Here is a 14,762-nt window from a genome sequence, read left to right as displayed (position 1 = left end):
TGTTTCTTTTTTTTTTTTTTTCCCAAAGGAAGAAAATGTATATAAGGAATAACAATAAGACTTGATGCAAGATTGGAAAGGGGTGAGCAGGACATTAATGATTCAAGAATTGCAGCTCCTCCTATACGCAGGTATTCCTTTTTGTTCATGTTCCAAATTAATTCATTTAACTTCTTTTGTTACTATTTGGAAGACAATAATCCTTAAAATGTAGTGTGTGAGCAACTATCTATTTTAATTACAAAACCTCATAAAATCTTATAACACAAGCATTATGATTCGGAGTAGCATTTTGGTTCTATGTATCAGATAGCCTCTGTCTCTACTTCCTTATCATCTAATACTGTGGTTTGATGGGTTGGTTGCTTTTATTATGCAAATAAAAACTTAAATCCTGCCACATGTTACTTTAGGCATCCAATAGCTGGTTTCATGTGTCACAAGTTATTCGTATTTCAATTATTAGTGTCAAAGTAAAGGTCACTATAAAGAATGTGTCCAAATTAAAACAATGGCAATCAACATAATTTTCAATCCACAATGGAGATACCTTTCCTTTTTGCTTCTTTTTCTTCCTTTTTTTTTTTCAATGAAGCATTCCCATTATACATACCACGCCTTTAATTCCGTAGAAGTCTACTGAACGATGCAAATTATCTTCAAACTTTATTTTAAAGAATGAAATACATATAAATTAGTCCTTGTCTTGGCAAGAAACATGTATATTTTTCATGTAGTTTATGGGACCAAATTAATAAAAGCTTTTTGCACAATTTTTATTGGAAAGTTAATAATGACTTGACTTACTTCTATTCATGCATTCCCACACCACATAACTTATCTATCTTGGTAGGTTGGTACAACAAACTTATCTTTGACAAAACACACTAATCTACTACTAGTCACCTACACAAGTTCAGGTAGATGCTGGCCCAGATCAAATTACACACCAATCCTTTTGCTATTGGAAACACCACCAAAGAAGAAAAGTAACTCATATATACATGTTGCACACACTGACAAATTAAACAATCCTTTGCCAAATGACACAGTTTGTGATCTGCGTCGAGATTCCCTGAAGTGATTTTCCATTGAAGCATTATTAAATGCATTATACATACCACATCTTTGATTCCATGTAGTTTATGAGCCAAATTAATAATTGAACTCATTCATAGACTACCTTTTTTTTTAATTAAAAGTTGTAGGAACATTGTTTTCGCAATTTTAGAGGTTAAAATATTTAATATTACATCTCCTTTTAATAAATGCACTTTTCTAAGTTGGTATCTTTTTCTTCTTTGTTTGGCTAAAATCTAAAAGCATGTTTGCAAACTTTTACAGAAAAGTTAATAATGACTTACTTTTATAGCCAATTCTATAGTACTTATATTTAATATCCAATTTTTATCCAATTTATTTTTTATAATAAAATTGAATATTTATTTTTTTAATTTTAAATTAAATATGAATTTGTTGGTACAAAAAATAAATTTTTTCTGACTACTACCAGTGGTTAAGACCATAAAACAGTATTTTGACTACACTAATAGAAATAGGCAAGTCAAAATAAAAAAAAGATGGAACAAAAAATGTCGGAGTTGGAAGGGTAATTATTTTTTTTCTTTGATCATTAAGACTTGCTATTCGACCTTCAAATTGAATGGAGGACATGAGTGCGAAACTTGAGCAGTAAGTTGAAAAAATGTGAGATTTAAATGCCAAAAAAGATGTAGGTGTCAAAATTAAACCTGGGTCAATATTCTTCATGATTAAGGCAATGTTATGACCGAGGAAAAGGAGGAAATAAGATAGTGAACAAATATGTTCGTGAAAAGTAAGATAGTAAAAACTCAAAAGAGTTTGGAGACTTCAATCAGAAATACTAGATCATCACACATATTCATAAAACTCCTAGTCTCCGCGACACAACGAAAGAATATGGGATATAAGTGTACGTGTGTATTAGAAGTCGATTTTTTTTTGTTTTCTTCTGCTTTTTTGATTTATTGTTGTTTGTTTATTTTACATTTTGTTATTATTCTGCTTTAATCAATATTTTACACTTTTATTATTTTTTTTAATGAATTATTTAGCTTTGTTATTTTACCATTAGTGATTCCGATACAAAACTGTTTTGACACTATAATTAAGTAATTCTTGAATCGAGCTCATTTTTTTTAGAAGAGTTATATCTATATCTACTCTTCGATACTTGAGATCTTAATACAACCTCGTTTCGACACCACCCGTCGAAGTCGACTAAAAAAACAAGTTAAACAGAAGTATTTAATTTTTTTTGACAATTAAATACCAAACTTTCAGGCAACATAACAATCACTACTTTTATTCATCCATTCAAGTACCACAAACTTATCTTTAACAAAACACACTAATCTACGAGTCACCTACAAGTTGAGGTAGATGCTGCCCAGATCGAACACAGCTCCTTTTGCTATTGAAAACACAATCAAAGAAAGAAACTAACTCATACATACATGTTACAAATTAAACAAGCCTATGACACACTATTCATAAGAAAGGGGATGCGATTAATCATTAATCACATAAGTGGAGTTTCCAATAATTCTTGATTGAGTTGTCCAAGTCTGATCATGGGAAAGTGGTCATGAGAGAAAGGTGATTTTCCCATCATGAGTTCTTTAGACACTTGATGCATGGTTGGCCGAAATTGTGGACTTTGGCTCAAACACTCAAGCGCCCACTTTGTGATCAACATGATTTCCCCAACAACTGACTTCTCAGGATGAGGAGGCCTTTGATCTATGACGTCAACCAATAGCAAATTGTATGTTGTTGATGCTGTTGATGGTGACAACAATGAATTTATCAGATCTGCCGGATGCTTTCCCAGAAGGATTTCAAAACAAAGCACTCCAAAGCTATATACATCACTTTTTTCGGTCACTTCCATAGTTTGAACAAGCTCTACATACAAATTATAATTTTGAAGTTATTCATAAAGCAAAATATATATGATTCTTTAATAATTATAAAAGCAAGGGAAAAAGGACTTACCTGGAGCACCATAGCCGTAGGTGACTACTGCATGTGTTGTCCAATTTGAACCAGGCTGTAGAAACTTAGCTGTCCCAAAATCAGAGACATGAGCTTCATATTCTGAATCCAAAAGAATATTCTTGCTTGATATGTCACGATGAACTATAGGGGGTTTGCAACCATGATGCATATATGACAAAGCATTAGCAACTCCTTTAACCACATTCACCCGCCTTTCCCAGTCAAATGCAGTTGCTTGCTTTTCATCACCTAGTACATGATTCAAACTGCCACCCTCCAGGTACTTGTATACCAAAAAGAAGAATCGTGAATGCTGGCAAAAACCATACAGCTTTATGATGTTTCGGTGCCTGATTTCTGTCAATGCTTTGATCTCATTTTCAAATGCCTTCCAATTCAACTTATCCTCCGCATCTGATTCCATGTGAAGTTTTTTCACAGCAACCATACCTGAAGGCAACTCAGCCTTGTAAACGGATCCTTGCCCTCCAATTCCAATGAGATATTTGTCATCAAAATTATTGGTAGCTTTAATGATGGTTTCAAATGCCATTTTTCCATCATGACTCCATATGGAAAATTGTTCTTCTGGTTGCATTTCTCTGGCGGGGGCTTCTTTCTTTCTTGCTTTTCTACAAAGAATATATACTGAAACACCAATCACACAAAGTGCTAGTGCTAATACTCCAAAGATAAGAAGCAGAACCAATGACTTGACCTTGTGACTTTTACCGCTAGGACTGCTTGGGCATGGCACCAAGCCAGTGACATTACCACACAAGCCTTTGTTATTTTTCAATGATTCAATTGAAGCATGAAGAAAGGCTCTGTTATTTGGAAGAGGCCCATCTAACTGGTTGTATGATATGTTGACAAAAGCTAAGCTTGACATGCCATTAAAACTAGATGGAATTGTGCCAGAAAGATTGTTGCGAGAGAGATTCAACCACTGCAAGTTCTTCAATTCTCCAAGCACTCTTGGTATTGTACCATTCAACAAATTCCCACTAAGATCAAGAGAATTGAGAGTTTCCAATGACTTGAAGTCAGAGGGGATACTTCCTTCTAATTTGTTGTTGCTCAAGTTCAATTCCAACAAGTTAGATAACTGAACAACTTGAATCGGTATGTTGCCACTCAACTCATTTCCTGCTAGGTTCAAGTGACTGAGACCTTGCAACAATCCTATTTCGGGTGGAATATTTCCAGAAAGATGATTGTTGTCGATCCTGAGTTCAAACAAGTTTGTCATATTCCCCAGTTCTTTTGGAATATTTCCGCTCAATTGGTTTGAAAAAAGATGAAGCCTGCCCAGCTTGGTAGCCTCAGCAATTTGTGGCGATATACCACCGGAAATATTATTTTTGGCAATGATCAAGACTTGAAGACTATTGCACTTGCCCCAGTTTGATGAAATTTGGCCATGAAATTTGTTGTTACTTAGATCAATGTAATTCAAATTTGGATAAACACCAAAGTCTTGGGATATGTCTCCTTCCAAATGGTTATTCTGTAAAGTTATGTAGATAATACTAGAGCAGTTCTTCAAGCTGCTTGGTACTGGACCAGTGAAACGGTTGTTTTGAGCAACGAAGGATGCTAGTGAACCACCTAAGCAGATTTGAGGCGGCAAGTGGCCAATGAGATAATTATTGTCTACAAGAAAGCCATTCATGTTGGTAAGGTTATTAACGGCTTGCGGAATGTTGCCCCTGAGCATGTTGGATGACAATTTTAACATGGAGAGCCGGTTCAAGTTTCCAATTGTGTCAGGAATAGATCCTGAGAGAAAGTTTCCTTGGAGAGTTAAGGTGTCCAAGTTGATCAAATTACCAACAGAGGCAGGAATGTGTCCTTCAAAATTGTTGAAGTCGAGAGATATCTCAACAAGATTTGTCATGTTTCCAATTGTGGAAGGAATGGATCCAGAAAGTTGGTTTTTCATCATATTAAGGGACTCCAAATTGACCAAGTTTCCTATTGAGGTAGGGATATTTCCAGAAAAGTTATTGGAATCAAGCCACAGCAAGGTGAGGTTAGACATGTTCCATAGGAAGGGTGGGATTGGGCCAGAGAGGGTGTTGTTAGATAGTAAAAGTTGATTTAACTTGCTCATATTAGCAATTGTAGAAGGGATATTGCCAGTGAGATCGTTTCCTATGAAATCAAGATACTCTAGATTTGACAACATTCCGATTTCATGGGGAATGGAACCTCCAATCTTACTAGACTCGATAGAAAAAAAGGCAAGGTTGTTCAGTTTGCCAATTGTAGGAGGAATGGAGCAGGAGAGATTGTTGCCTCCTAAATCTAGATATGATAAGTTTGTCAAATTTGCAATGGAAGAAGGGATGGGTCCTGTTAGATAATTACAGAAGGAAAGATCAAGCCAGCGTATGCTTCTCAGTGTCCACATCTCTTGAGGGATGGAACCATCAAAAGGATTCAAAGAGAAGTTCAAACGATTGATTTTGGACATGTTACCAATTTGTGGGGGAATGGTTCCATGAAAGAAGTTGTTGTAGATGTTAAAGGTGAGGAGGTTGGGGAGTGAGGAAAAGTCTAGAGCGTGGAGTGTACCTTTGAGAAGATAATTTTCAAGATTGATGGCGGTTACGGAATTGGATCTATCACATTGAATTCCTGTCCATCTGCATGGGCTTGTCCCGTTCTTCCAAGATGATAAGGCAACTTGGCTTTGGTTCTCCAGGCTGGCCTTCCACTTTAAGAGGGCATTTGCTTCACTCTTTTCACTTGCAACCCAAGAGAGTTTTACAATAAGGACACAAAGGAATATGAAGACAAGTTGTTGGGACATGGGTGGCATGGTTCAAGTATGGATATGCAAGACGATGTTTTATAATTTTATTAGTAAATGGATGTATATATATTATTATGGTGCTTGTGGTGATGAAAGAAGTCGCATCTACATGATTGCACATATATAGGACAGGACACATACAGCCGCGTGGCGATCATGGTTGACATGAGTAGAATTTCAAAGTCTTCCACAAAACCAGGAATAACCATATGTATGCACTAACCTTTCTCTTCCTAAGGATACTTTCTTCGAAAGTCACAATTTATTTGGACTTTCTAACAAGTATATCATAAAAAAAAAACGTTTTATGTATATACTTATTTGATTGTGTTGAGCCTAGCTTGATTTTGGGTTATATTATGATGACAAATATTGTTTTTGGGTTAAAAGCCCAATATTGTTTAATGAGTGCTTTATTGTGGCAGGCCCAAGTACACTAGCATTTGATACATCAGCCCATCACAGCAAATAGAAAACCAGCTCACATTGTTCCTTAGTGCAGTAAACAAGTCCAACAATTCCTCATAGTACCGTTTAGCAACATTAAATGATTATGTATATATTTGCTAAAAGCAATATGAGGACAGCTGTATCATGCAAGGACAAGTGTAGCTCTGTAAAAGCAAGCAAGGACACAAAGGGCACACACACTAACCCAAGGACGTCACCAAAGCACTGCTGTGGATCGTGATTATGCAAAACACAAACTTGCATGGAGCAGCAGCAAGGAAATAGAGCAGAATGGAAAAGAGGAACATGCCAAGGAAGAAAGAAACACCAAGGACAGCAGAGATAGTGGTGGAGCTCCTCGGACAGCAGGGGAAGTGGAGCAGGATGAAGAAAGGACTGCAAGCCATCAAGGACCACTCCAACGGACAGCAAGGAAAAACAAAGAGGATGAAGCTACAATGAAGATATATAACAAGCTTCAATCCAACATTTGGACTCAAGAAAGAGAGCACACATATTCAGAGCACCATCTCTAACATAGAGCTGAAATCTCTTTCTTCTACTCAAGCTTAATTCTGATTTTATGTTATAGCTGTCTTGCGTTATTTTCTATTTTGAAAAAGGCAATTGTGTGAGGATCAAAAGCCAAGAGAGAAAAGGCAAGAGTGATGCAAAATAGCCACAGATTTCTGATGTAATTTGGATTTATGAACTAGGATTAGTTCCCCTTGCCAAGTTGGGTTAGCACTTGTTGAGAGTTGAATCTGTGTAGATTCCCCTTCCAAGTTGGGATAGCACTTTGGGGTTGCTAAACTTTGGTGTATAAAGCTTAGAGGTAGATACTAGTTGGATTAGGAATTAATTCAATAGTATTGGTGAATGTAATCTGAGAATTATAGTGAAATTCCACCATGGTTTGTGGTGGAGACTGGATGTAGGATTCATGGCACTAAGAATCCGAACCAGGATACATGCTGGCCCCTTTCTCCTCTTCTCTCTTCTTTTAATGTCCTACATATGAGACTATTTCAAATAATCTCCTGCAACTAGAGCAACAGCAAAAAATAGAACAAGAAAATTTGAGTTTTTTTAACCAACTTGATTTAACCCCCCCTTCTCAAGTTCAACTAGAATAAAATGATCAGAGAGGTTTATGTGGCTCAACCACCTGGGTTTGAAAACAAAACTTTTCCTAACCATATTTTCAAACTAGCTAAAGCCTTATATGGTTTAAGACAAGCTCCTAAAACTTGGTATGAGAGGCTTAGCTCATTTTTATTGAAAAATAACTTTCAAAGAGGAGCCACTGACACCACTTTATTTATTAGAAATTATCATGATCATTTCATTCTTGTGCAAGTTTATGTTGATGATATTATATTTGGTTCGGCTAATGAGGATTTGTGTGCAGATTTTGCTAAGCTTATGACCAATGAATTTGATATGAGCATGATGGGAGAACTCAATTTCTTCCTAGGCTTGCAAATCAAGCAAACTGCAGAAGGCATATTCATCCATCAAGAAAAATATGCAAAGGAACTTGTCAAGAAGTTTGGGCTGGATTGTGCTAAGCCTATGGGAACCCCCATGCATCCTAACATCAAGATTGATAAAGATGAACATGGTAGAGATGTTGATGAGACACGCTATAGAGGGATGATTGGATCCTTGATGTATCTAACCTCCTCAAGGCCTGATATCATCCAAAGTGTTGGAGTTTGCTCACGGTTTCAATCAAATCCTAAGGAATCTCATCTCTCAGCTGTCAAAAGAATCATCCGATATGTGCTTGGTACCACTAACTATGGTTTATGGTTTTCTAAGACTGATTCTTTTCAATTAATGGGTTTCTGTGATGCAGATTTTGCTGGGGATAGGATTGATAGAAGAAGCACAAGTGGCATGTGCTGCTTTCTGGGAAAATCCCTCATTGTTTGGTCTAGCAAGAAGCAAGCTACTGTGGCACTTTCAACAGCCGAAGCTGAGTATATTGATGCCTCTTCTTGTTGCTCTCAATTATTATGGCTGAAAACTCAACTAGCTGATTATAAACTGAATGTCTCTAATATTCCATTATTTTGTGACAACATGAGTGCTATTAACATTTCCAAAAATCCTGTCTTGCACTCAAGAACAAAGCACATTGAAGTTCGTTTTCATTCTATTAGAGAACATGTGCAAAATGGAAATTTGGATATTCAGTTTGTTAATTCTGAAGGTCAGCTAGCAGATATTTTCACCAAACCATTGATAGAAGAGAGGTTCTGTAAGCTGCGAACTGAATTGGGCATTCTTGCTTCATCTCTATTTTCTTAATTTTTATGTTAATGAGATCTTTTGTGTTTTGTCTCATAAATCGCGGTGAGATTATTTGGCAGATGATGAGTAAACTTCACTAAGTTATTATGGAGCTAATGGATTCTAATCTGACCATAATGAAAGATGGACACCATGTGCTGAAACAGTTTTCAGAACTATGGGCTTTTTCTTTATTGAAAACTGTGGGGTTCTTTCAACTTTTTAAACAAATTTTGTTTAAGGCCTTTATGAAAAGTGGGCTTTCGAAATGTTTGGGCTTTACTTCAACTTTAATCTTTTGGACCTCTGAACCTACTTCAAAAATTTTTTTGGTCTAAATTTTTTTTAAAATTTGCATTTCATGCATTAGGGCTTCATTTTTTGAAATTGCATCCTTTTATTAAATTCCATCTTTTGGTTGCTTTTCAAATGTACGAAGGTTACAGCTGTAACTTTCCAAACGTTTTCCAAGATTGGATTTTTATCTTTTCAAGGTGCAATCTTTGCACTTCTCAAGCCTATAATAACTCCCTACTACATGCACCCATTCACACTACTATATCCATTCCTTCATCTTCTTCAACCTGTGCTCTATAAAATGGCTCGAAAGAAAAGAGCTGCTCGCAGAGGCTCTCACAGTGGCACCCACCGTTCTGATCACACACACTCATCTCCCTCTCATTCCCCCACTCATTCCTCACACTCTCCACCACCAAACCCTTCTCCTGACATGGCCCGCACTAAGACCACCGCTTGCCGACCTGGCGTTGCTCCTCGTCCTTCTCCACCTCCTCCTCCAACCAACTCTCAACCGAGTTCCTCCAAACCCAGCTCTTCCAGAGGAAAGAGGCCTCTTCACGAAGACGAAGAGACTCGCACCACTCAGAATCGCCATACTCGCGGTACAATCATTGACTTCCCTCTTCGTTCTGTGTCTGAACCTAAGCTGTCAAACCCCATTGCCTACAAGTCTTTCTATGCTGATTTTTCCCATGAGTCTTTTGATCGTCGCCGTTTTCAATCTCTCATGAACTATTTGTTTTTCTGCAAAGATGTTTACGAGCGTAAACTCTGTCCCCCGAAGCTTGTCAATCTTTTCAAACTCCGTAGGAAAGGCCTGAACTTTACCCCATTGTTTGCATATCAAGGTTGGACATCCATACTATCCATCAAAGAGAAAGTTTACCCTGATTTGGTAAAACAGTTCTATAGCAACATGTCCTACAAAGAAGGGAGAATCGCCTCTTTTGTTAAAGGCAAAGTGATCATTCTTGACAAATATCACCTAGGCAAAGCTCTAGATTACCAGGACCGAGGCCCTGATGTCTACACCTCTGGTAAGTGGGACGATACGCTCAATGTTTCATATTTTGATGCCCTAAGCACTGTCTGCATCAATATCCCTCTCTTAGAAGGTAACACTCCTACTCATAAGTCTCTTGGTCCAGTCCGTGCCCAGCTGCACAGGATTGTAAACCATGTCATCTTGCCTCAGAGTGGTTCTTTTCAACGTGTCTCATTTTGTGACACACTGGTTTTGTATGCATTGCTTTCAAAATCTCCTATTTCTTTTACTTACTTGCTTATGAGACACATGCATGCGTGTATCAGTACCAAAAACGCTTTACCCTATGGCATGCTTCTTACAAAAATTTTTCAATATTACAATGTTGATTTTGGGGTTGAAATTGCTAAAGATTGTAACTCATATATCAAAGGGGGTGGTGCAGTAAAGAAAACAGCTCCTAGGCGTCGCCAAACTGATGACAGCACTGATGTTCCCTCTGTTGATGAGGATCCTCTGATTCCCCCTTCCACATCCACTACAGTCAAGACCATGACACGCATTCTGAAGAATGTCCTTGAAGAATTCCTCAATCTGACAGATCTTCTTCTCCATCATGGTGCTGAGCGCAAAAGGAATCAAATTTTGGAGGAAAATGCTCTAAAAAAGACTAAGGGAAGGATTCGGATTCTGAGAGACTTTGTGGAGGACATCGAAGTTGGCCTCACAACTTCTGACAATGAGGGGGAGGATGACGGAACCTCTGATGAATCCAACTCTGATGCCTAGCTTCTTGTTATCTCATCTGCGAACATCACTTGTTTTTTTTTGTTTTGAACTTGTTTAGTTTATTGTGTGGGATGACTGTAACAGACCTAAACTACTCTGCTACTTGGACTAGATACACTGGCCACTAACAAATTTTGTGCAGGTTGTTTCCTTTCCTCCCTTGATGACAAAAGGGGGAGAAAAGAAAAGGAATGTTAGTTTTGGCTTAGGGATTAATAGTAATAGTTAAGAACAATGTTTTGTGGTGCTTTGTGTAAATTGCTCTGTGCTTTCATTACTGTGATTTATAGTTTAGAAATATTGGTTTTGGCTGTTCTTAAGTTTTAGTTTAGGAAAAGATGTAAGCCATGATCAAGGGGGAGTAATGCTAGCATTCAGGGGGAGCAACTCAAAATCCGAAAGTCATTAAAGGGAAGTGTTCTTAACTCAGTTAATTTTTTTTAATTTCCCTATATTTTTATGTTTGTCATCAAGGGGGAGATTGTTGAGCCTAGTTTGATTTTGGGTTATATTATGATGACAAACATTGTTTTTGGGTTAAAAGCCCAATATTGTTTAATGAGTGCTTTATTGTGGCAGGCCCAAGTACACTAGCATTTGATACATCAGCCCATCACAGCAAATAGAAAACCAGCTCACATTGTTCCTTAGTGCAGTAAACAAGTCCAACAATTCCTCATAGTACTATTTAGCAACATTAAATGATTATGTATATATTTGCTAAAAGCAATATGAGGACAGCTGTATCATGCAAGGACAAGTGTAGCTCTGTAAAAGCAAGCAAGGACACAAAGGGGACACACACTAACCCAAGGACATCACCAAAGCACTGCTGTGGATCGTGGTTATGCAAAACACAAACTTGCATGGAGCAGCAGCAAGGAAATGGAGCAGAATGGAAAAGAGGAACATGCCAAGGAAGAAAGAAACACCAAGGACAGCAGAGATAGTGGTGGAGCTCCTCGGACAGCAGGGGAAGTGGAGCAGGATGAAGAAAGGACTGCATGCCATCAAGGACCACTCCAACGGACAGCAAGGAAAAACAAAGAGGATGAAGCTACAATGAAGATATATAACAAGTTTCAATCCAACATTTGGAGTCAAGAAAGAGAGCACACATATTCAGAGCACCATCTCTAACATAGAGCTGAAATCTCTTTCTTCTACTCAAGCTTAATTCTGATTTTATGTTATGGATGTCTTGCGTTATTTTCTGTTTTGAAAAAGGCAATTGTGTGAGGATCAAAAGCCAAGAGAGAAAAGGCAAGAGTGATGCAAAATAGCCACAGATTTCTGATGTAATTTGGATTTATGAACTAGGATTAGTTCCCCTTGCCAAGTTGGGTTAGCACTTGTTGAGAGTTGAATCTGTGTAGATTCCCCTTCCAAGTTGGGATAGCACTTTGGGGTTGCTAAGTTTTGGTGTATAAAGCTTAGAGGTAGATACTAGTTGGATTAGGAATTAATTCAATAGTATTGGTGAATGTAATCTGAGAATTATAGTGAGATTCCACCATGGTTTGTGGTGGAGACTGGATGTAGGATTCATGGCACTAAGAATCCGAACCAGGATACATACTGGCCCCTTTCTCCTCTTCTCTCTTCTTTTAATATCCTGCGTATGAGACTATTTCAAATAATCTCCTGCAACTAGAGCAACAGCAAAAAATAGAACAAGAAAATTTGAGTTTTTTTAACCAACTTGATTCAACCTCCTTCTCAAGTTCAACTAGAACCATCAGATTGCAATGAATATAGAGCTTTTAGGATTGGTAAAGAGGATGGTAGAATGAGATTTAAACTCCACTCTAACATTTCGCTCTATTCTTATCTACAAATTTGGTTATGTTACGTGTACACCAAAATCAACTACTAAAGTCAGTCACCAATATAAAATACATGTTGAAATATAAATACCTATGAAAATAAATTAAACCACACGTATATTTATACAAAAATACATTAATAACTGATTTTAGTAGCTGATTTTAGTATACAAATAGCATTTTTCAATTTCTCTGTGTAACTTAACCGTATTCTATCTGCAAATTAAAAATTTTTCTTAATATTTGAACGCAATGAATTTAAAGTATAAGGGTTTTTTTTTGGAATTAGAATCGATTTAATTTTAAATTTTTTTTATTTGAAATAAATAAAAAACATGAATTGAACAGGGAGAGACAAAAAATAAGAATTAACTTGTAAATTTTATGGATTTATGTTATAACTAAACTCAAATTCTTTTAATTTTTTTTATAGAAGTTGAAATTTAAATAATTTTGTGTGCTAAAAATGTATAAGGTCATTTTTGCCTTTTAGATATTAATATAAAAAAGGTTCGGTGTAAGAATGGGGTAGTAGAATTTTGACGTCCCAAGTTCGCCCTAACCGACACTCGGCTTCCCCGGCCGACTGCACTGCCCATGTTGGCCAACTACAGCGCAGTTATAAGTGGTGATAAAAAAGTATATGGTAAATAAAAGAAAAAAAATATAAAATCAAGTCATTATATCATTCTTTTAAATCAAATCAATTCCTATTTTACATAATTAATTTCAAACACAATAATTCATTTTTGATTCACTTCATTTTAAATTAAATCAACTTAATTTAAAAAATATTTTGTTTCAAACACACCATAAGTATTCTAAGAATGTTATTTAAAGGACTAATAATGGAAATTATAATTCATTCTCCTGATACTTAAAAGAATAAAAAAAATTAAATATATATATATATTTTTTTAAAAAACATAAAAAAATTAAAAAAATTAAAATTTATTTTATTTAATTAAATAGTTAAGTTTTTTTATGTATTGAAAGAGTCAAAACTAACTTTTTACTTTATTTTTATAACTATTATTCTTAGGATATTTTTTAATTAAATTTGTTTACAAAAATGCTCTATAAATAGTAGAAATCAATCACCATAAATTTGTTTATATTTATGCGTATTCCATATGATTTTTTAGTAGAATAATTAACTACTAAAATAATCAAGATTTCCTTAACTGAGTAATCCATTTTTTTCAGAAAAATAGTTAATTTAGTTAAAAATTATAAATGCGAATGTAAATATCATTATTATTTCTAATAATTATATTGTTTACCCAGTATTTCTCAATTTCGATTATATTTTTTTTAATAAAATTTGATTATGAAGTAAGATTACATGGTTGTCTTTAATTTCTCTTCTCATTAATTTCTGTATTTCCGAATCAAAGCCGTGTGTTGTGTTTTATGGTCTTACCATCACACTACTTTTGTGGAAAAATCTACACTGCTTTTTTGGTTTCTATCTACACTGCTCTATTAGTTAGCACAGGTATATAAGTGGATTTCACGTCTGAAAGAGAAGTTTGTTCAGTGATTGCCCAAAAAAAAAAAAAGATAGTCTAAATAAGTGTGGAATCGCTTTTCAAAAAGTCAAAAGTAGAGAAAGAATTTATTTTAGGTAGAGTTTTGCTAAGAATTAAAAAATCGAAGGACTATACGAAAAAAGGGTATGAATTTTATATCATTGCAGATTTTTAAAATCTTACATTTTGTATTAAACAAATGTCAATTAACTATTTATAAGAGCAGTTGCTAACAAAAGTTATTTTAGATAAATAAATTAAGAGAAAAAATTGTATTTAGAAATAATATTTTAAAAGTAAATTTAAAATTGTTAACATAATGATCCAAATCTGTTGGCCTAAATTTTGTGTCTGAAACAATAAGGGATAAAATTGGANAGATGTGTAATATTATTGGTCTTGAAGACCGTAATCATGTGCTGTCGGACTATCCGACCTGAGACCCAAACTATATAGCAGCAGCAGGGGTCATTAGTAGGAAATTTCACATCATATTTTCTCTACTTTATAAATATTTTTTTTAGGTAAAATTCTACTTTTCTTTTTTTTTATATGTTAAAATGACACTTTTATTTTCTCTATTTTATAAATGTATATTCTCTTTTCTTCTAACTTTTAAAAAATCTCTTTTTTAATCTATTTTAAACTTTTTGTATTAACTTTATTCATTTTTTTAAAAAAAAATAAATTATTTTTAAAAAAAATATCTATTAACAAAA

General features: G+C 35.3%; 1 protein-coding gene across 2 annotated transcripts in view; it reads right to left on the bottom strand.

The window, feature by feature from the left end:
* Positions 1 to 2,319: 2,319 nt before the first annotated feature.
* The window catches only part of LOC107486043 (MDIS1-interacting receptor like kinase 2-like), a 46,770-nt gene continuing 34,327 nt past the window's right edge, over positions 2,320 to 14,762 (bottom strand). Inside the window, exons 1-2 of one of the 2 annotated variants that reach the window (XM_016106587.3) lie at positions 3,040 to 5,930; positions 2,320 to 2,949 (exon numbers count right to left, since the gene is read on the bottom strand). In XM_016106587.3, coding sequence (XP_015962073.1) covers positions 2,564 to 2,949; positions 3,040 to 5,869 — 3,216 coding nt within the window. In that variant the 5' untranslated portion in view covers positions 5,870 to 5,930 and the 3' untranslated portion in view covers positions 2,320 to 2,563. Of the gene's footprint in view, positions 2,950 to 3,039; positions 5,931 to 14,762 lie in introns of those variants that run through there. The other variant, XM_016106586.3, reaches the window with a different exon arrangement.

Source organism: Arachis duranensis, chromosome 4 (assembly GCF_000817695.3).
Source record: "Arachis duranensis cultivar V14167 chromosome 4, aradu.V14167.gnm2.J7QH, whole genome shotgun sequence".
NCBI classification, from domain to species: Eukaryota; Viridiplantae; Streptophyta; class Magnoliopsida; order Fabales; family Fabaceae; genus Arachis; species Arachis duranensis.
The sequence above is the reverse complement of the archived record's forward strand: the minus strand, read 5'-3'. Positions and strand labels throughout refer to the sequence as shown.